At 37.1% G+C, this 21,841-nt stretch overlaps 1 protein-coding gene across 1 annotated transcript in view; it reads left to right on the top strand.

The window, feature by feature from the left end:
• Positions 1-539: 539 nt before the first annotated feature.
• Positions 540-21,841, top strand: part of LOC107683858 (protein eyes shut homolog) — a 42,434-nt gene continuing 21,132 nt past the window's right edge. Inside the window, exons 1-4 of the mRNA XM_016479913.1 lie at positions 540-558; positions 639-789; positions 15,354-15,462; positions 17,284-17,504. Coding sequence (XP_016335399.1) covers positions 540-558; positions 639-789; positions 15,354-15,462; positions 17,284-17,504 — 500 coding nt within the window. The remainder of the gene's footprint in view (positions 559-638; positions 790-15,353; positions 15,463-17,283; positions 17,505-21,841) is intronic.

The raw sequence follows: 21,841 nt of genomic DNA, 5'->3' as shown, positions 1-21,841 counted from the left end.
GTTGCCAGATATGCCACAGTAAGCAGGAAGCTCCACAATATTATTGTGTGACTACTGGAGCTCAAGTGGGAATAAAATAGGTGGTTATTGATTTAGCTGTGATACCTTGTGCTGTTGCTCACTGTAAACCATGATGTGCTTATGTACTTAAACAATATACTTGTATTTCCTGAAATTCTCATGATTTGTTCTCACCACTTATTGTTGGCTGTTGTGAAATTGAATGATTTATTACAAAAAAAACTATTCTGAATGGTCAGATAAAGTTAATATAAAGGAATATTTAGGAACTTACAGTTTAGACACATTATTATAAGTTTCTTTGTGTTTTTTTTTGTTGTGCAAGCAAAAATCGTATTAAACGAAGTCTGCAAGCAACAGCATAGTAGCATTTCATTCCTGAGTGAATGATTCATTGACCCAATCATAAAAACAGTCAGTTGTTTTGTTCTTGAATGAATCAGCATTTTTTAAAAATCAGTTGAGTGAGTGATTCATTGACTCACTCTTAAGCACTTGTTTCGCTCCTGAATGAATCAATGTGCTTGAAGGAGTCGGGTAATAATATATAGTGAGAAAACAGGTCATCTCTAAATCTCATTATGATAAACTCTAAAAATATTTCTCATCTTTTTCAGCCCGGGAGCAGAATTTTGGAGTCCGTTTCCTCCATGTGTTTCTCCAGAATGGAAGACCAGTGGCCAAGTTGGGCTGCAGCGGCATTCATGTTTTGACTGCAGCTGCTCCACAAAATATCAGGAACAATAGCTTGGTGCCAATTATAGTGAGGTGAGAATTGTTTCATTTACAGTATTTTTTACACCGCAAAAGATAATTTTCTTAGTATTTGGTCCTGTTTTATAATATGTGAAAATTCTGAAAACTAGATTAAATAGCTTGAGAAGCCGAATTGTGAAGATATTAACTCTTGTTTTCAGTAGTATTTCTTGTTTTATGGAGGCTTAAGACAAAAATACTGATTGAGTTTTTTTTTTTAGTGCACTTTGTCAAGAAATTATTCTATTAGCTAATAGCATCTGTAGTACTCTTACAGTTTGAATTTAATAAACACACACATTCATGTATAATTTCCTACAGTGATTTTGAATTTTCAAATTTTTTTCTGAGCCATTTGATCTGATTCTTTTAATTTTTAAAGTTGCATAATTAAATAATGAGGGCATGGTAAAAAGTTGTAAAAGTTTTTCATTTGGCCTTACTGTATAAAACAAGAAAAAGTTTAAATGTGTTTTAATAAAAATCAATCTCTGGAGAAATTAAAGTGCCATAGTTGAAGAAACATCCAAATATGTGTTCAGAAGTCATAAAGATGTTTTCAGAAGTCAATTCTATGTATGTTTCCTATATGCCAATTTTATGTGATCCTGCAGTAAATAACAGCTACAGGTGTTTTTTAATATTTAATGTGTTATCATTTATAAATGATATAGCAGCAGCTCTTTTCTGGGTTTTCTGTTTGAGTATATGCTCTTTGAATCACATGCTCGGGACTCATGAGTTTTGACATGTGAATGATGTGGGAGTCACATCAAAGCTGCATTTTCATATGGCTTGGATTTAATGTTTTTCTTTGTTGTAATTTCCATAATCACACAGCAACAGCGAAATTTACTGCTGCATATTAGTCATTGTTCCTTTCAACACATAACAGTAATGCTAATTAACATTATCTTGAGGGAGCCAGTCACCACTTGTACATAATTCCATAATTAATATAATGGACTGAGCATATATAACCACTCAAATATGAGATGTATTAAAGGTCACAAACTATCGCACTATTACGTTTTCCATTATATATTTAGTAAATATGACCATGCTTGAATGTATTGCTAAAGTCATTTGCATATGAATTCAAAAGGCTTGAATGTCAAGAGGCTTGTTAATAGAATTGCATTTATTCACTATTAGCATATCTATTGCTATTACTGTATTAAATGATGCAAGTGAATCATAAAATAGTATAATTAGGCCTTTCAATTTAACATGTTAGTGCAATTAATTGTTTTTAAAAAATTGTGTTAAAAAAACAATCATGAACTTGAAAGAGCATCTTTAAAATGCAAGACGCAAGATGCTGAAATACAGCGACAAACGTCTACAGTAGGCCAGCAGTTTAAAACTATTGCAGATAGAATACAAGGATCAATTAATTTTTAATTGATTGACAGCCCTGCTTAGACTTAACCTGAAATTAATTACTTGTTCTAAAAAAAAAATTACAGATTTGTATTAGTATGATAATAATACATGTGGCATGTTTATAAACCTATGTTTGATTTATGCATTTATTCAATTGCATTTTAGCTCACCCCTGGATTCATGTAAAGCATGTAGTTTAATGAAAACTCTCCAGATGTAATTGTGTTCTGAGAGCAGTTAAAGTTAAACTCTGCGAACTCGCGTTAAAAATTTTTATGCTTCATTTACATAGCCTTCCTTATATGGTATCAGCCCATATATGGGTTCATTTGAAAGCTTGGAGTGTCTTCTTTACAAAGAATACCATACATTTTGGTTTTTATATTCATAAAGCAGTAAAATAAAGCTTAGAAATGTATTCGTCCCACACACAAATTTCTGCCTAACCATTGCGAATAATTTTTACGAAGAATGTGTATTTTATATATTTTTCTATATATTAAGTCATATATCACAAGAAAGCTCTCATTCTCAGGAATTTGACGATGTAGACTATTTCATTGTGTGACAATCACAGATCGAATTATCTTCAATAGAATCGTGATGTAAAATTTTGTCACCTCTGAGCGAATTTACATTTATACTCGTAGCACTGCTTCAGTCAGCCGCAAACAGCCACAAATATCTATATACTCTATATTATCTTTTAGATTAGGATCTCTTCTTTCAAACAAGACAATTTTCACGTTTCTGCGTGCTTCCACCGGTGAGATATATAGCGTTTTGTCCAGATTGCGCAATAGACGCGCGTCTGGCACACACGCGCTCCCCATATCAAAAGCGCTCTCAGCCAGCGCGTCTGATGTTATAGAGATCTGTGTTCGGTTGTGGACTGCAGTTGGTCAGATTACATGTCTCTCAACTCAGCGGCCATTTCAGAGCCGTGAAATTTGACACCGCTGCGTCACTAGAGGGGGGAGAGGGGGGTCTTCACATCCGGGAATTTACTGCTGGGTGTTTTGGAGTCTGAAGTTTTTGGAATGTTTTGAAGGCGAGTTTCCCTCACGGAAAGGGTACTGCACATGCGTCTCGGATAATATCAATCTATGATAATCATATTACAAGTTATATATGGTGAAGAGCGTTCAGCGGCGCCGTGGAGAGGAATGAACAACGCGTCTGGTGAGGCTTTATGAGCGTGTTTGCGACGTTTTTTTATATTTGAATCTTTGTTTTGAAACGTAAAAAGTTTTTGGAATGTTTTGAAGGCGAGTTTCCCTCACGGAAAGGGTACTGCACATGCGTCTCGGATAATATCAATCTATGATAATCATATTACAAGTTATATATGGTGAAGAGCGTTCAGCGGCGCCGTGGAGAGGAATGAACAGCGCGTCTGGTGAGGCTTTATGAGCGTGTTTGCGACGTTTTTTCGGTTTTCTTTACAATGAAACCATTTTTTTCATTTCCTCCATTGTATGTGTGTAGGGTAAACATTTGAATTTGAGTATGTCAAATTTAGCCGAAAATACCAAAAAACACCCCAGAGCATAAGTGGTTTAAGCAACATTTTATTGCATATATTTTTGAGCATCTTAGCTGTAAGGCTATTTTGCGGGTGCATATAGCAGTCCTTGGCCATTAGGTTTCTGATTTCACTTGTATATTTGATGGGTTTCTTGAACAGCTTTTCTCCCATAGGGGATGTGTGTAGATGCCAAGTACTTCTAATTTAACAATCCGACAGCCTGTATCTCTTGTCTCTAGATATTCCTGCTGTCTTGTTTGACTCAGTGGTCTCATCTCTTAGGACTTGGAGAAGGTTTCTCTCCTGTCACTTGTCTGAGGAAATAATCTGGCTGGTGGAATGGAGATATTGTCAGATGTGCCATCTGCACTTTTCTGAATGTCTGCTTTATTTGTTCTCAATAAGAGAAAACAGAATAAGTCATTCTTTTGACATTGGCACATCCATGTGTAATAAGATTTTGAATGATGATGTGAGATACTGTAAAAATTGTGCATGAAATCCTTTAGTAATACCCGATTCAAAAGGTAGAATGAGAAATTAAAGTATTACATTGATGTGACATATCCTAGAGCAGGAGCATCAGTTACAATTACAGGGATAGTTCACCAAAAAAAATTAAGTTCTGTCATCATTTACTCACAGTCATGTGAGTCACCAAACCTCTATGACTTACTTTCTCTGTGAAGCACAAAAATATCTTAAGATGTTTTCCATAAAATGAAATTCAATGGGATCCAACGTTGCTGGCCTTTATTGCATAAAAGATAAATACATATTATTCAAATATTATTCAAAATATCTTCTTTTCTGTTCCTTCCAAGTCATACAGGTTTGGAATGACATAATGGTGAGTAAATACTACCAGAGTTTTCATTTTTGTGTGAACTATCCCTTTAAGATCCAAGGTAATTTTATAAGATTAAAAGAAGAATGATGCTAAACACAGACACAAAGGAAAATGAAATACAAGACTTTGATTTTATTCTTACAAGTCAGTTCTAGAGGCAAAATGTGAAAAGTTTTTTTTTTAAAGTGTCTTGCGTATCAAAATTGTGCATTTATAACAAATCTCCTTAAACAGCAAGTTCAACAGGATAAAAAGAAATCCCTCTCTAGTTAAAAATTAAAGCAACAATTGACACAGCATGGTTTCTGAAGCAGTGAGTAGAAGACTGTCTTGAATTGGCCTATGTGTACCAGCAGCTAAAACCTTTTAAAAGGAGTGCAGTATTGTAATTTAAATAGCATTAAGATTACAGCAAGTTAAGGACATCATTGCAAACAAATAAACATGCACCCTGCTGTGCCAACAACTCATGCTGAAGGCAACTGGGAGAGTGTGGTTTATTCACCTGTTGTCATTTTTAAGGCCAATTTACACTGCACTGACAGACACAGACCAACGCCAACTGATTACTGTATTTCACTTTTCAAACATTCCAAGACCTAACAAACGCAGAAATGTTCAGTCGGTGAAAATAAGTGCTGACCAACAGACACCGACAGGGGTAATACACTGATTTAATTTTACTCATATAAGTAAAATGAAATTCCGCTAAGTAACAAAAAAAAAATCCACCTAAAATCATGCAGGTTAAAAGATTAAAATTGTACTGATATAGGAAGTTGTTGCTCACAGTAATATTTTAGCTGTATTTACCCCTTTATACAAAGCTTAAAGCCAAAAATAAAAATTTGTTGTAAATTTACTCACCCTTAGGTCATCCAAGATGTAGATGAGTTTATTTCGTCAATTTAGAATTACATCACTTGCTCATCGATGGGTTCTCTGCAGTGAATGGGTGCCGTCAGAATGAGAGTTCAAACAGCTGAAGAAAACATCTCAATAATCCACAAGCAATCTAAGTAATCCACAAGCTGCATGTTTGTAATAAACAAATCCATCAAGATCTATTTAACTTTAAACCGTTGCTTCCGGCTAAAATATGAGTCCTCTACATAATATTGCATTCTCCCATAGGCGTCGGAACCATTGTATATGGGTGGGACAAGACCCACCCACTTTTTAAGACCAATGAAATTGGACCCACTCACTTTTCTGTAAATGAGCGCGTATTTCTGTTCGCATTTTAGAGCACCGTCAGTCAAATCCATTCCACTTGAGGAATGCCCTAATAAAGTAAACTCCATTCCGTGTTTTAGCTACAGCCTTGACTTCTATGCTGCTGCTTCCTCAAATCCATTCCACTTTGTTTTCAGCGCTCGCTCCTGCTGCACTCCAGACCCGCAACACAGCAATGTAAACAAAGCATCTTAGCATATCCGCTGCTCAGGTGGGTCTGGCTGTGTGCTCACATATTGTCATGAAACAAGCTGGTATTTAAGTGAATGTTCATCATTTGTTCACCTGTTGCCTTCAAAGGCATCAAGTTGTCTTTGTTGCAGCACTGAATTACAGTTACACTTACACTATGTTGGACCCACCCATAATTTTTTTTTGCTTCCGACGCCTATGCTTTCTCCAAAAGTCATCTGAATCAGGAGAGAAATATCCACAGATTAAGCACCGTTTAGATGTGAAAACAGTCCAAAACCATTTTAAAACAAATACGTCAGTGGATTTTGATGTGAGAGGTGATGGACTTTTTCACTGGAGTAAGTGTTATGGACTGGTATTTTGGCCAGAAGCGATGGTTTAAAATTAAAACTTCAATGATAGATCATTTCTTGCAAACATGCAGCTTTTCACTTCACAATATGTTAATTGTTGGACTGGAGTCGTGTGGATTACTTGTGGATTATTGTGATGTTTTAATCAGCTGTTTGGACTTTCATTCTGACGGCACCCATTCACTGCAGAGGATCCATTGGTGAGTAAGTGATGTAATGCCAATCTGTTCCGATAAAGACTCAAACTCATCTACATCTTGGATGGAGTCAATTTTAAGCAGTTTTTTATTTTTTAATAAACTATTCTTTTAACCATCTGGAAATTAATGTCTTTATCTTTTGGTAGATACTAATTATAATATCCTGCTATTTTCATCTCCATATACAGTGTGCACCTTGTCCCTGACCCCGTGCACTGACATGAGGGTCTAATCTCCTCCTCCTGTCAGATGGAGAGAATAAACCTGGCTTTGTTGATATCAATAATTCTGCTTCTTGAATTTGAGGTCATCTCCCTGGGTCTGCTGGAGCCGTGAAGATCTGATGAGATCAGGCGTTGCGTGGTACTGGATCAAGGTCAGCCAAGTGGCACTTAAGCAGAATTTTAATGCAGCTAGAAAGAGTGTGGTACCTTTCATTAGAGGAGAGAGTCTGAGTGGCAAGTTATTTAATTATTTCTTTTTAATTAACATAAATGTGTTGCCGGTTTTATGTGTGTGGTGTGATTTTGGGGGCTGTACATGTGCATTCATGGCCAAAAGTACTTAGACATCCTGTTATAATTAAAGGGTTTGGCTATTCTAGATATGTCTGTGCAAAAAGAAATCAAGCAGCCATGAATCTCATTATCAAACATGGGTCGTACCTTTTTTGTTTCAGCTTCACAGTCTCCCGAGGTAGATAAAGAAATGATTTACTTAGCCTGGTGTGAAAAAAACTTGACTGCCCTGCATAAAGCCCAGACCTGAACCACCATTGGGATGAATTGGAATGCTGACTGCCTGACCTCTTGTGTCTGAATGGGAGCAAATCCCTGCAACATCAAGTTGCTAACATCAAGTGTAAAGCCTTCCCAGAAGAGTGGAAGCTGTTATAGCTGCAAAAGGAGGGCTAACTCCATATATTTTAAAATGCTCCACAGTCAAATTTGGATGTAGTGTTCAGGTGTCCACATAATTTGTGTACGTTTGTGTGTTTCTTCTTTGTGTGACTTGATGTTGAATGATGCTGTTGATTATCTAACTCTTTGTGGGGATTCCCATCATCTCAGATTTTCCATTGCCACCGTGTAATGGGTCACTTGAAAAATCAGGCAATGGAGACAGTAATGTAAATCATTGGCCCCTGATGATATATACCTGAGAGCAGTACGGGGAGTTTGAGACGCTCAAGTCTGTGTCAACGGTCTACTTGGCGAAAGTCCTTCAACACTTGAGATGACAATGTTTATAGATGAGGCCAACTGAATTATAGCAGCTTTTGAGCAGTTGAAGAATGATTGAAAACCTTGTCAGTTGTCTCAGTTAACTGAAACATGTCACGTTGCACCTTTACTTATGGATTATGTATTCATTTAGGATCACGTTTTAGGACAAACGTAAAAAGGTGCAAAGCACCATTAGCAATAAAAATAAATTCAGTGTGCAAAAACTAAAACCATACAAAACTTGAAATAAAATAAACTATTATAGATATTTGTTGTTATTACTATTATAAACTAATAATAAACACTTATTGTAAATATTTTATTACTTTAAATATAATACATGTTAACTGAAATACAATTAAAACTATTTAAAAACTTAAACTAGTTTTAGCTGGTTTAATTTTATTTAGTTAACTTGGTGAACTAAAATTTTAAACTGAAATAAAAAATATTAAAAATTAAATAGACATATTTAAAAAAAAAAAAAGATAATGACAAAAACACAACAAAATTACTAAAACTTTTACTAAAATTAAAATAGAAAATATAAAAATAAAAACAAATTCAAAATATTAATAAAACCTATAACAGTATCTGAATGATGAAAATCCCACCTGTAGAAATGTTTTATATCTGTCGCAATATTTAATAAATTAATTGTCTATTTATGAACTGTGATGGAAGAAAAATATAATTTGCCAGAATACTCATTTAGATTCAAATGTTCATGTCAAGAGAAATGTTGAGAAAAATGTATTCTACCTATGGCTAATTAGTAAACAAGGTAAATATATATGTATATTTAAGAATGATTGTCATATTAACAGTCAGACTGAGTTTGGGGAAGCTAAACTGAAATGTCAAAAAGTAAAAAAAAGAAATAAAAAAAGAAACTCCACCAGTACAGTTAAAAATCAAAACAGTTGAAGTTGCACTTGGATTTACTTCTGGTTCATTCGTCGCAGTGCAAGCGGAAGGTCAAGTTGAGTGCATTACTTTGTTAGATACAGTATCCCACGCAGTGAGTTCTGCTCTATCCTGCACATTGTCAAATGCAGTAGTTCATCTGATATTACATTCATGCATGAGCTCTAGTATACAGTGCACTGTATACAGTACATACAACATAATGCTAAATAGTAAGAGCACTGAGAGTACATACTGCATGCATGTATTTGACCAGCCATATAACAGTCTAGAGGAAAAAGGGGGGAAAAAGTCCAGTTGTTAATACGTTAACTGTATAATTATAACTCAATTATAACTTGAAGCTATCAATCAAAAATGCTGTTAGCCACTCGTGTGCTGATTGCATCCTGTATGGTGTTTATTATATGTGCATGTTTTTATTTTAAGTATTGTAAGTGATTCACTATTATTGTGTTCATTTTGTTCTCTTCTCTCTTGCCCTTTTGTGTCTACTGGCCCATGATGCACAGTTCTGTTCTGCGTGACACTGTGCCATTGTGACAAGCAAATTTCCCCTCAGGGATCAATACATTTCTATCTTATATGATCTTATTCAGCTCACATAAATTCATATCAAGTGACAAGTGGATGAGTCGACTGCGCAACAATCCACCGCTGCATCGTTTCAAGAAATGATAGAAGGAATGCTTTAGTCCAAACTTTTTGATCAGTCTTCCTAAACTGCTGATCTAGATTTCAGACATCAAAGCATACCTCAGAGTTTTAAAGAAGTCTGAAACTTACACCTCATTCTCCCTCTCTCCCATTTCTGGGAATAATGTTCTGTTGTGAATGTTTCATGTATTCATTTCACTTGAAGAACAATCTTTTATTCATACGTTGATCTTATTAATTCATACTTTGTGAACGCAGTTTGACTGTGCTGTTTCTAAGTGGTCCGTCCCTCCTCTTCTCGTTTCTCTTTCTTTTTTTATTTTTTTGGATTGTTATGGATGGAAATACGGCAAATAAGCAGTATACATTGCTGTTGGCTTTTTTTAAATGCATACTGTTCGTAGTCGACACTGCATGTAAGGTTACCCCTCTGATATGGTCTGTTGATCTTCCATATGTATTGCTGGAGGCTTTTCAATGTTAAGTTTGCTTAATCTGGTGTGTGCAGCAGACAGGTTAAATTAGGTTAAAGGCTTGCGGTGGTGGCATATTGTTTACCCTGTAAGTCTATTGCGAGTGTTTGTATGTCTATGTATGTCTGTGTATATTGTCAGATGCTTCTGCTGTGATTGATGAGTCATTTCTGTTCACACAAAGCCAAAGGTCAACAAGCATGAGACACAGCATCGCATCCTGTCCTTTATTACACATAAACTTTCCATTCCCTAGCACATATTATCATTTAAATGTATGCCATTTATTCCTGGGGAACTACTGCTGGGTTTGTTTGAAAAAAAAAAGGGAAGCATTCTTAATGCGGCTGCTCTGTGAATCAATGCATTAGATCTGCAGATATTTTTGCTTCTTTCCTATTTATTTCCCAGTAACTGCTGAGACCCCATTTTGGTGCTGTATAGTTTGTCCTCGAGTTGTTGAATTTGCTTTTTACATTGCTTATATTATTACATTTAAGACCATGAAATTACTTTGAATATGAAATATGTCAAAAACACAGGCAAGACAATGTGCTCAAACAGAAAATTTGCAAGAGCTCCTTCCTTCTCTGTGTAGTTCATCTATCTATCTATCTATCTATCTATCTATCTATCTGTCTGTCTGTCTGTCTGTCTGTTAAAACATACAGTAAAAACAGTAATGTTTTGAAATATTATTACAATTTAAAATAACACATTTTTATTTTATTATATTTTAAAATGTAATTTATTCCTTTGATGCAAAGCTGAATTTTCAGCAGACATTACTTCAGTCTTAAGTGCCATGTGATCCTTCAAGAATCATTCTAATATTTTTTTATACTTTTTTTTTTTACTATAATCAGTGTAAAAACAGCTGAGCTGCTTAATATTTTAGTGGAAACCATTATACTGTCACTTTTCATTCAATTAAATATTTAATGTATCCCTGCTGAATAAAAGTATTAATTTCTTAATACTTAAATGTTATATATACAGTGTATATATATATATATATATATATATATATAAAATGTAAATATATACAGCATATTTACATAAATTTACACAGCGTTTGCAATGTTTAATATGAAAATACATGCAATTTACATGTGTCCTTAACTTCGTCATAGTGCATGTCATGATAATGGCCACAATCACATCTCATGCACCAAATAACCATTTGCAGTCCATTTTGCAGGCCACTATTGGGGATTGGAACAATTGCCGATTTACAATTGCAGAGTCTCTAAAAGAGCCTTACTGTAATCACCATATTCCCAATGCAGCTACTCCTCAAATTTTTCTTTCATGCATGCTTGTAAAATATACCAGCTTTCTGAAAGTAATATTTGTGTCTGGCAGGCTGTAAGCATTGTTATTTTTAATCAGGCAAGTAGTCAGACTACTCTCAAAATACCTCATCTGGAGCAGCGTCTCAAAGCCGTAGGGCGTAATTGCCGATTTACAATTGCAGAGTCTCTAAAAGAGCCTTACTGTAATCACCATATTCCCAATGCAGCTACTCCTCAAATTTTTCTTTCATGCATGCTTGTAAAATATACCAGCTTTCTGAAAGTAATATTTGTGTCTGGCAGGCTGTAAGCATTGTTATTTTTAATCAGGCAAGTAGTCAGACTACTCTCAAAATACCTCATCTGGAGCAGCGTCTCAAAGCCGTAGAAAGCACGCCGCCTGTAATTTGGGTCTGGAAGATCAGCTGGAGACATGACTAAGAACACAGGCTGCCCAAAATAACTGAAGCCATTCGAGTGAGCTTGTTATGCAAAAATTGGCTTGATGCTTTAATGCAAGAAAGTCAGTGCAGCTGTTTGAGCGAGTCTAAGGGGCTGCGCCTGTCTTTATCGGCTCCCTCGGAGGGGGTGATCAAGGGAAGCACCATTATCGCCACCGGCTTTTGCGCACCTCTCAGAAAACATGCATGTGGGAACAAAACTCTTCAGTTCTGTATTCATCTTAGGTTGCTTATGATGACACAGTCAGTTTGAGCTATTGACATGTTGTGGACAATGTGATAAAAATGATCAATGAGTGGCTGCAATTGTGGCTCTTAATGGCTCTCATTCAGATGAAGAGCAGGTCGAAGTGGATGCATGAATTAATTCAAGAATTGTAGATCTATTTAACAGCCCTTAATTAGCATAAACATATTTTTTCTGTACATTATCCGTGGGCCAACAGGGAATTGTGTTGATGGTTTTTCTGTGTGCAATTATCACCCGTCATATCGCCACTTGTTATTATTGCTGTTCCTGTTGGACTTGCAATGTGGTATGAAGTAAAAGTCCTCTCTAATTTCTGCCTTTGTTTTCACGTCCACCTATAAAGAAGTAGCAGTGTGTGTGTGCGTTTGTACTTTCAGAACTGCAGCTTCATGATGTTTTACTGCCATCTGTTGCCAGTGCTTTATACATGTTTTGTAGTCAGACCAATAGTGGCCCCGCGATGCTCTGCGTCTCCCAGCATCCATTCTAGTGAACTGTGGCATGAACTGCAATTATATTCAGCTTTTAGATTACATAGTTGTCGAGTAATGTGTGTGTGTGTGAGAGAGAGATGTCACGATGTTGCATCAGGTCTGAGCACATTTACACAGAATCACCTCCACAAACCCTCTGAGCAATGACATATTTTACCAGTAAAATATAAATCTATGATATTATAAAGGAACCACATCTTTTTAAAATAAGTAGTTTTTTAGTAGTAAATATGGGTGGTGGAATGCCTAGCAACCCATAACAGCATAGCAAACAAATGGCAGTGACTAAAACCACCTTAGCAACTGCGTGCCAACACCATGGCAACCATGAATAACAGCCCAGCATTATGGTGGCAAGTTAACTCACATTTTCTATCTTTGCACTCAACGAGTCCATTTTGATTTGATTGTCATTTAAGAGAATAACTAAATAATGAAAAAGAAAAAGAAAAGGGTGTTCTGAGGGGTTATACAATTTTGATAAGGCATATTTCTATACCTGACACGTGGCTGGTTTCAGGCAGGGTGACACTTTGAATTATCCTGTAGACTTAGAAATACAGTGTTTTCTCTCAGTTTTGACTGCCCTGGTCACATTTTATATGAATTAAAATGAATCAGTTCAGGATTCACAGTGTATTCATGTCATCAGTTATTATAAATGTATTCATGGTTTTTAAAAAGAGCCCATTAAATAGAATGTGTTTTTTGTGCAAATGGATGGAACATATCAAAATAATTTATTTGCTACTTGTTATTGCTGAAGACTGGAGTAATGGCTGCTGAAAATTCAGCTTTTTCATCACAGAAATAAATTACATTTTAAAACATATTTAAATATAAAAGAGTTATTTAAAACTGCAAAACTATTTCACAATATTACTATTTTGTACTGGATTTCTGATCAAATAAATGCAGCCTTGGTGAGCATAAAACTCTTCTTTCACAAATATTTAAAAAATCCCCAAACTTTTGAATTGAAGTGTATATGCTTTGTGCTTTATAAGAAATAAAAGTTTTCCATTAAAGTAAACAGATAATGAGATCTGACTGATCTCCACAAGTCACTGATCCATGTGTCCACAAGAGCTCATCAGAAAGAATGACAGCAGCGCCCAGTTAGATCATCACAGTCATGCTCAGACACAGCACAGACACTGGAGCGCTGCACTAGATGTTCCTTTAGATCTTTTTAATATGCACCTTGAGAAATATTAGCCGTCTTTGCCATTTGGTAGCATCTAGCCATTTAAGATTGTGTCATCTGCCACACTTTATAAAGTGACATTTAAATCCTTTTTAACATCATGTTCGTACTGTCCAGCGGAAATGTAATGTGGGTGTTTGTGGAATCTGTCTTTTTTTTTTACTCTCTCTTTGTTGCCTGTGGTTCATTTGATTTAATGCTCTGAACCCCTGTAGATCTCAGTGGGTGGCATTTAAATGTGTCTGGAGAAGAAAACAGTTACATGAGCTGGGAAGGAGTTTCGTTTTAAACACAATTGCCCACAATACTGCTTGAAAATCGCATGCCATTAATTTGTTAAACTGGTGTTATTTTAGTAGTACTGAAATACTAATGTAGTTTTAATTAATATTTTGAATCAGTTTTTATATTTTGTTTTCATTTTAATTTTAGTTATTTTTAAAGTGTTTTTAGTGGAGGGTTTTTCCTTTACATTTTTTGTATTTTTTTTAAAGATGACAATACATTTTTTGTTTTATTTTTACATATGTTTGTACATCAGGGTAAACTAAATTAAAATTTGGCAACTAGTATTTTTTTTTTTTTTCAGTTTATTTCAATAAAGATTTTTTTTTGTGGTTTTCGTTTCAGTTTTAGTTAACTATAGTTAACTGTAAAAACACATTTTTTTAGTTTTTCAAAATATCTTTTGTGTTAAAATAGTCCATACATGCTCCTGCATTTACTGCCAACGCTGAAATCATCATATCATATAGGACACATTAAACCTGATGAGAAGTCTCTATAAATGCAAACAGCTGTCCAATGCACCTAAAGTGATTATTGAGCCATGATTAAAATAATTAGCACCTCATAACATCACGCTACTTGGACTAATATCAGAATATTAAAGTCGTTGCAGGAGCCTCCACGAACAATCGAATCAGCTCATGTCCTTATGTTCAGGATTCATCAGCAATACCGGTTCAGCGGCGGTGCTGTCAGTCATGTTGAATTTCCTTCTCATAATCCCAATCGGGCATTAATTTGTCAATCTGTATGCATAGCGACTCTCATAACTTCCCCAGTGTTGTAATTAGTGCTACCTGAAGTTGTAGGGCTTTGATTGCCTTCAGGGAGGTGTCCTGCAAGGCTGTTTCAAATTAGCATGAGGGCAATCACCTTGATTGCTCACATCTGGTCATTAAAGGAGAGGGGATTTTTCTCCCCTCCTTGCCCTGAACTCAACATGGGCTGAAATCAAAAGCTGGTGCTCGAATAAGCAAGTCTTGAGTCTTGAGCTGATTGGACAGCGAGGAAATCCATGACTTTTGCATATGGACGCCAATTAAATGTTTGTATGTATTTTTTTGTGAGGATGGTGATGTTTTTTGCAGAATAACAGTTGGATCATGTCAGGATATAGGCGAAGACACAGTTGAAAGCTTCGTGGGGGAGATTGTTGAAACATTAAGCAGCTTTTACTGTTGCATTACGTTCGTGAAATGGATTATTTTTCAGTCTGTGAGCAGGAAGGAGTTGTCTTTTGACGGTTTGAGATTGAGAAAATATATTGCTGGAGTAGCAGAATAACAAAGGATGGAGACAGAACACAAGCTCGGAAGATGAATATTTTTACTGCTTGTTTAGGAGTTTGAGGTGATTTTTCTTCCGTGGAGTGTCCTAGTAGTATCCCAGAACTCCCTTCACCAATTTGTGTTGTTTTCATGCTTAAATGGCTTTATTGTGAATGCTGCATGATCTACTGAGATTTTCCTTCCTCCATCCTATGCCCTGTTTCTGTCTTACTCTCTTATTCTTGATCTGTATTCCCTTCTCTCTGTCTCTCTCTCTTTTAGATATGCATTGCCATCTCGTGACAATGACCGTCTCTGTATCATTGAAATAGATGTTGCTAATGGAACTGCTAATCGGCAGCAGAAATATATGGATCAGCCTGTGTCAGAGGTAAACCTGCTTCTGCATATTCGATCATTTGAATGACTCTGACGATCTATAATTTATCTATGAATTGTCTGATTTACTTTAACCATTCTTTAACCATTTTAACATAAGAACAATTAAAAGAAAATTATAGAAATTTCAAAAATGTGTGTATATTATGCATGTGTGTATCCACACACACACACACACACACACACACACACACACACAAGAAGGATTAAAAGTTGTCACATCCACATTTACACAGCGTTTTGGCTATTGTTAAGGAAAAGAATATATTTGCAGGCAGGTAGGTTATTATGCCGTTGTTTTTGTAAAGAAGGCACCTCAGTCTTGAGAGCAGGTGTAATGCTATTTGTTGCAGAAATAAGTTTGATCATTCAAGTTAAATAATAGGTTTGTGTTTGTGTCCTAATTGATGAGAACCTCAGAGAGTGCTGTGCTGCAATCAGACCTTCAACAGACTATAAGATACTTAATCAGAATATAATGGCCTTACAAATCCATTTATAGAGCTGCATAAAATAAAATCACTGGAGGCCTTATGGGAGATGTTTATCGAAATGTCTGTCAAATGGCCAAGAAGATGACAAACTTTTGAAGCCCAGTCTGAAAGTTTAAAACAGTTTGAAGGTTAGTTGTAAGTCTTATGATTCTATAGGCCTTGTGTAGTTTGAATAGTTAGACGGTATGAAGTGATGTTTGAAAGCTATATAGGCCTTGTGTACTTCGAAAACAGTTATATATGTATACATGTGCTTGCTAAGGGGTTGTTACTGGGCAGTTGCTGAGGATAGAAAAAAAAGCAAGAGAAGATTGATGAAAAATAAGATACTTTTGTCTTAAGATTTTCTTTTAAAAGTTTGTACAAGGTTTGTTGTCCAGCCAACATGATTAAGCAAGAATAGATGATTACGAAGGCAAAAAATATCTCAGACGGAGTCACTAATATGTTATTGAAAATTGGAAAGATGTTTAATCTTGTCTTGATCAAAACCAATCAACTGTATTTTTTCAAAAGAATAATTAGCTTTTGACCTAAATGAATGAACAATGATTGCTAAATGCATACAGCAGCAAAAGGTCCTTTAAGCTACTGTAGCAGCTCCACATAAATCCTTTCAAAGATAAAAACTTTGCTTTTATCTCTGATTATAATTGCCAAGGTATAAGAGCCATTGACTTCAAAACAGTTATTGCACACTGTAATCACATATCTTTGTGTAAGAAAGAATAAAGTGTATTGTAACCTACAATATGTAGCTTTTTGCCAAAATCTAACACTTTACTATCCCAAAACACACACTGCCAATCAAAAGTTTTAGGTCAGTGTTTTTTTTTTTTTTTCTCTCTCTCTTTTCAAGAAGGATGCATTAAATAGTTAAACAGTGACAGTATCACGGTCTCTACAAAAATATTAAGCAGCTCTACCATTCTCAATACTGATAATAAGAAATGTTTCTTGAGCAGCAAATCAGCATATTAGAATGACTTCTGAAGGTTCATGTGTAGCTGAAAACTGGAGTAATGGTATTTTGCTGCAAGAATAAATTAAATTTTTTAAATATATTCAAATAGACAAGTTATTTAAATATAATATAATTATATTTTACAGTATTACAGTTTTACTGTAAATTTCATTAAATAAATACAGCCTTAGTGAGCATAAGACACTTAAAAAAAAATAAAAAGACATCTTACCAACCCCATATTTTGAACAGTATTGTATTTTAAAATGCAGGCTAATTTAACATGAATCTCTTTAACAAGATAAAAGAGTCATTATTGTTAGCATATGTCACCTTTCTTCCTCCCAACGCTCAGGTGGTGTTCGGCCCCACATTCCTTGGTGGCGTTCCATCCCTCTCAGAGATGCACCACAACATTGGGAATGTCTCTGGCTTCATTGGCTGCATACATGAACTGCAGATGGGCTCCAAAGAGCTGTATGTGGTAGGGGAAGCAATCAGAGGCCAAAATATTCAGAACTGTGACGCTGCAGCCTGCCAGCACCAACCCTGCCGTAATGGAGGAACCTGTAGCAGGTATGATTTTAAAGGTTCTTTCTGCAATTAATGTTTTCAATGTGTCTGTTAAAGGGGTCATATGATGTTGCTAAAAAGAACATTATTTTGTGTATTTGGTGTAATGAAATGTTTATGCGGTTTAAGGTTCAAAAAACACATTTTCCACATACTGTACATTATTGTTTCTCCTTTATGCCCCGCCTTTCTGAAACGCGTTGATTTTTACAAAGCTCATCGTTCTGAAAAGCAAGGTGTGCTCTGATTGGCCAGCTATCCAGTGCGTTGTGATTGGCCGAATACCTCAAGCATGTGACAAATGTTACACCCATTACCATACTGTGATGCCATGTTCTGGAACAGTGTTGTAAATACAACTTAACCACTGATTTCTAGTCGTGTCCTCTTTTGGAAGGCCAAACAAAGTATTTTCGCTTTCGCAACGAAACTCACAGCGTCTTCACAACATGGCGGCGGTGGTGGCAGCAACAAAGTTACGCCTTCTTTCTTTGCGTGAACATTTGGGCGGCATTATGCAAATCTTCCCACATTGTGATGTAGACGTGGGGGGGTGTTTAAACGAGGCGTTTTAGGAGGGCGTGGACCAGTCTTAACTTTTATAAAGAATATCTCTTTGGGTTTGAGACTTTAGTCTTTGCAACTTTAGGGATCTTATCAATTCACTAACAGCTTGTAACACTCCAAAGAGAAAGGAAAACTTGAAATCGCATCATATGACCCCTTTAAAACAAGCTGCAGATGAAAATGACTGTAATTGGCTGTGTTTCGATAAAGGACTTTTTCATTCTTGTTGATGCACTGGGGTGTAAACAACATGTGACCCGAAGAGTTCCTCACTGTACATGTAGCCGTCATGCTCATCAATCAGCATTTTTTCACAAGCATCTCAAGTTTTCAATATTTGGCATACAATTTTCTACTAAATTTAGTGCTTTTGCTAGGGCATGGAGTTTGTAAATATTGTCAATGATATGCAGATGCTATGAAGATGCTCACTTGAGTTTTAAATAGTGGTAATCAAAGGCCTGATTGCAGGGACGCGAGTGATGTGTGAATGTGCTTTGTTAAATCACAGGCAGTGTTTTTGTGTTGTCTACAACCAATGGTTTATAATTACACATTATTTGAGTTTTGTTTACTTTTTCTGTTCAAAGCATGTTTTGGGTGGGAATCTTTTGGCTCGTCATGATTCTGTTCAGTGGGTCATGATCCAATTTCAAATTACCCTTAATCCATCTCAAATCCACAATTGTCAACGTAGGTGTCAGATCATTTGTAATTGTAATTTGTTTGGGTTGTTGACCCAACAAGAGATGGATATAGATAATAAATAAAGTTAATTTTGACATTGTGTGTGTGTGTGTGTGTGTGTGTGTGTATTAGGGATGTCAAAATTAACTCGTTGATAACACATTAATGCAAATTCATTTTAACTGCACTTAGTTTACAGTCAGAGAAACTGCTTTATTTCTGCCGTTCCGACAGCACCATCTGCTGGCAGAGTATGAATTTGCATTTTCTATAAGCCCGTCTGTTCAGACCAATGCGAACATCCACCCATGTTTTTATGCAGCAAACACGCAGTTGCAAATGTGAACTGGTAGATCGATAAGAAGATAATGCATTATAAAAATCTAAACAATTAAACCAGTAAAATAGTTATTTCATTAATATAATAATTATTGATAATTGTTTAAATTAATATTCTTTTGATTCAATTTCTTTAAAATGGTTTAAAAAAAAACTTTTTTTGTGAAAACCTGTATCTGAATTCTTTATGCACTGTTGAGTATGGTTTAATTAATAATAAACACATTTGCATAAAGCATCCACGGCCTCCTTGGCCGTAGCAGGACAGGCAGTGAGTTCGTGAACGATCTCCTTGGCCATAGCAGGACCGGCAGTGAGTTCGTGAATGGCCTCTGTGGCCGTGACAGGGCAGACCTTTTGTGAAAACCTGTATCTGAATTCTTTATGCACTGTTGAGTATGGTTTAATTAATAATAAACACATTTGCATAAAGCATCCATATTTCTCCATGCCCATGTTGATTAGAGTATTAAAAACTTAAAGTATTCATTTAAGGTACATTTAGAACAGATAAAAATGTGTGATTTAAGTTGATTTAATCACGAGTTAACTCGTGACAATCATGCGATTAATCACGATTAAAAAAAAATAATCGATTGACAGCCCTATATATATATATATATATATATATATATGTAGTGTCGCACCAGTTTTCATCTGTTTGAATAACATTCTGCATCAGCATTAAAAAAATAAAAATAAAAAATAGTTGAACATTTCAGTATTTTTTTTTTAATGCATACCCAGCTAACAGGGAATATACTTAGACCTTTGGCTAATGTTCTGGCAAAGTTATGAACAAATGTTCTTCCAGTAATGTTAATACATTGAAAGTTATCTGGTATTTAATAATGTTCTCAATGTTAGCACAAAATCATTACTTACACATTATTCATGGAATGTTTTTTCTGAAACACTTCAGTTGGACGTTCATCTAACATTTTTTTTAAATGTTACTAGTACTTGTGGCCGTGACAGGGCAGACAGTGAGTTCGTGAACGGCCTCCGTGGCTGTGACAAGACAGTCTGTGAGTTCATGAACGGCCTCTGTGGCCATGACAGAGCAGGCAGTGAGTTCGGAAGCGGACACCACCACCTCAGGAGGTTCTGCAGCGGATTCATGCACAGGAAAGGCCCTTGGTGCAGACTCATGGATAGGAAAGGCCTCAGGGACAGACTCATAGGCAGGAAAGGCCTCTGGGGCAGATTCAAGTACAGAAGAGGCCCTTGGAGCAGACTCGTGGACCGAAGAGGCCTCAGGAGCAGACTCGTGGACAGAAGAGGACTCTAATTACAAAATAAAAGACATGAAAACATGAACATGACACAAAACCCAAACACTACATTACATTTCCCCCCCTCTAAGGGTGGCTCCAGACGCCCAAACAAAACCCAAAATCCAGGAGGGTGGTGGAGTGGAGGCGGAACTGGGGGGAGGGATGGAGGGCCAGGCCCATGAAGAGGAACAGGCAGAGCAGGGAGCCATGGCGGAGCAGGCAGACTGGGGGGCCATGGTGGGCTCATAGGCAGGAAAGGCCTCTGGGGCAGATTCAAGTACAGAAGAGGCCCTTGGAGCAGACTCGTGGACCGAAGAGGCCTCAGGAGCAGACTCGTGGACAGGAGAGGACTCTGGAGCGCAGTGTGCAGCCCACACGCTCAAAATGGCGACCGCCATTACAGGAAGGGCAGCAGAGTGTGGCATGACCTCTAAGATGGCGGGGCTTGAGAGCGCGGATGTCACTGGGATGCCTGCAGCTCGCACCGACATTAGAGGTGGGTCCATCACACTAGCAATCAGTCTTTTCAGTCACGTCAACGGGATGCCTGCAGCTCTCACCGACATCAGTGGTAAGTCCATCACGCTAGCTATCAGTCTTTTCAGTCTTGGCCCAAGCTCCGCGTCCGACTCAGGCGTGGTGGCCATCTTGGCCGGGGACTCGGGCGCGGCGGCCATCTTGGCCGGGGACTCGGGCGCGGCAGGCATGACGTGGGTAGGCTCTGGCTTGGCCGACATGACGTGAAGAGGACTTGGCGTAGCAGGCATGAGGTGAACAGGCGCTGGCTTGGTAGGTATGACGTGAGCAAGCCCTGGGGTAGCAGACATGATGTTATCAGACTCTGGCTTGGCAGACATGATGTGATCAGGCTTTGAATTTGTAGACATGATATGAGTAAACTTTAACTTAACTGGCATGATGGGAGCAGGTCCTGGAGTAGCGGGCATGACGTGAGCAGGCTTTGGCGTAGCAGACATGACGTGTGCAGGCTGTGGCTTGGCAGGCGTGACGTGAGCAGACCCTGGAGTAGCAGGCGTGACGCGAGCAGGCTGTGGCTTGGCAGACGTGACGTGAGCAGACTCTGGCTCTGGTTTAGTGCCGTGTTCCTTCTCCACGACACCCACAGTGAAAGCAGATCCACTCAACCGCAGAGCAAAGTCTATATACTCGGCAAGGGACCAGTGAACCTTTCCCCCAGGAAGCTGGGAGCAAATGGGCTCGTTTAATCCATGACGGAAAATGTCTTTGAGCACCACGTCATTAAAATCCACATGGTTAGAAAGTTCACAAAAATCCTCCACATAGTCCTCCAATAGGCCTGTCGCCTTGACGAAGGCAGAGGAGGCGTGAAACTGCTGGGTTCATTATTGGGGTCGTGTATTCTGTAATGAATCATCCACTGAAGGCGAGTGTAGTGAAGAACCCAAGTGCAGTTTATTTACAAAGGTGATCCAAACATCCAAACAATAA

Source organism: Sinocyclocheilus anshuiensis, unplaced genomic scaffold (assembly GCF_001515605.1).
Source record: "Sinocyclocheilus anshuiensis isolate Anshui unplaced genomic scaffold, SAMN03320099.WGS_v1.1 scaffold413, whole genome shotgun sequence".
Lineage (NCBI taxonomy): Eukaryota > Metazoa > Chordata > Actinopteri > Cypriniformes > Cyprinidae > Sinocyclocheilus > Sinocyclocheilus anshuiensis.
Note: the sequence above shows the minus strand (reverse complement) of the source record. Positions and strands in the feature narration are given on the sequence as shown.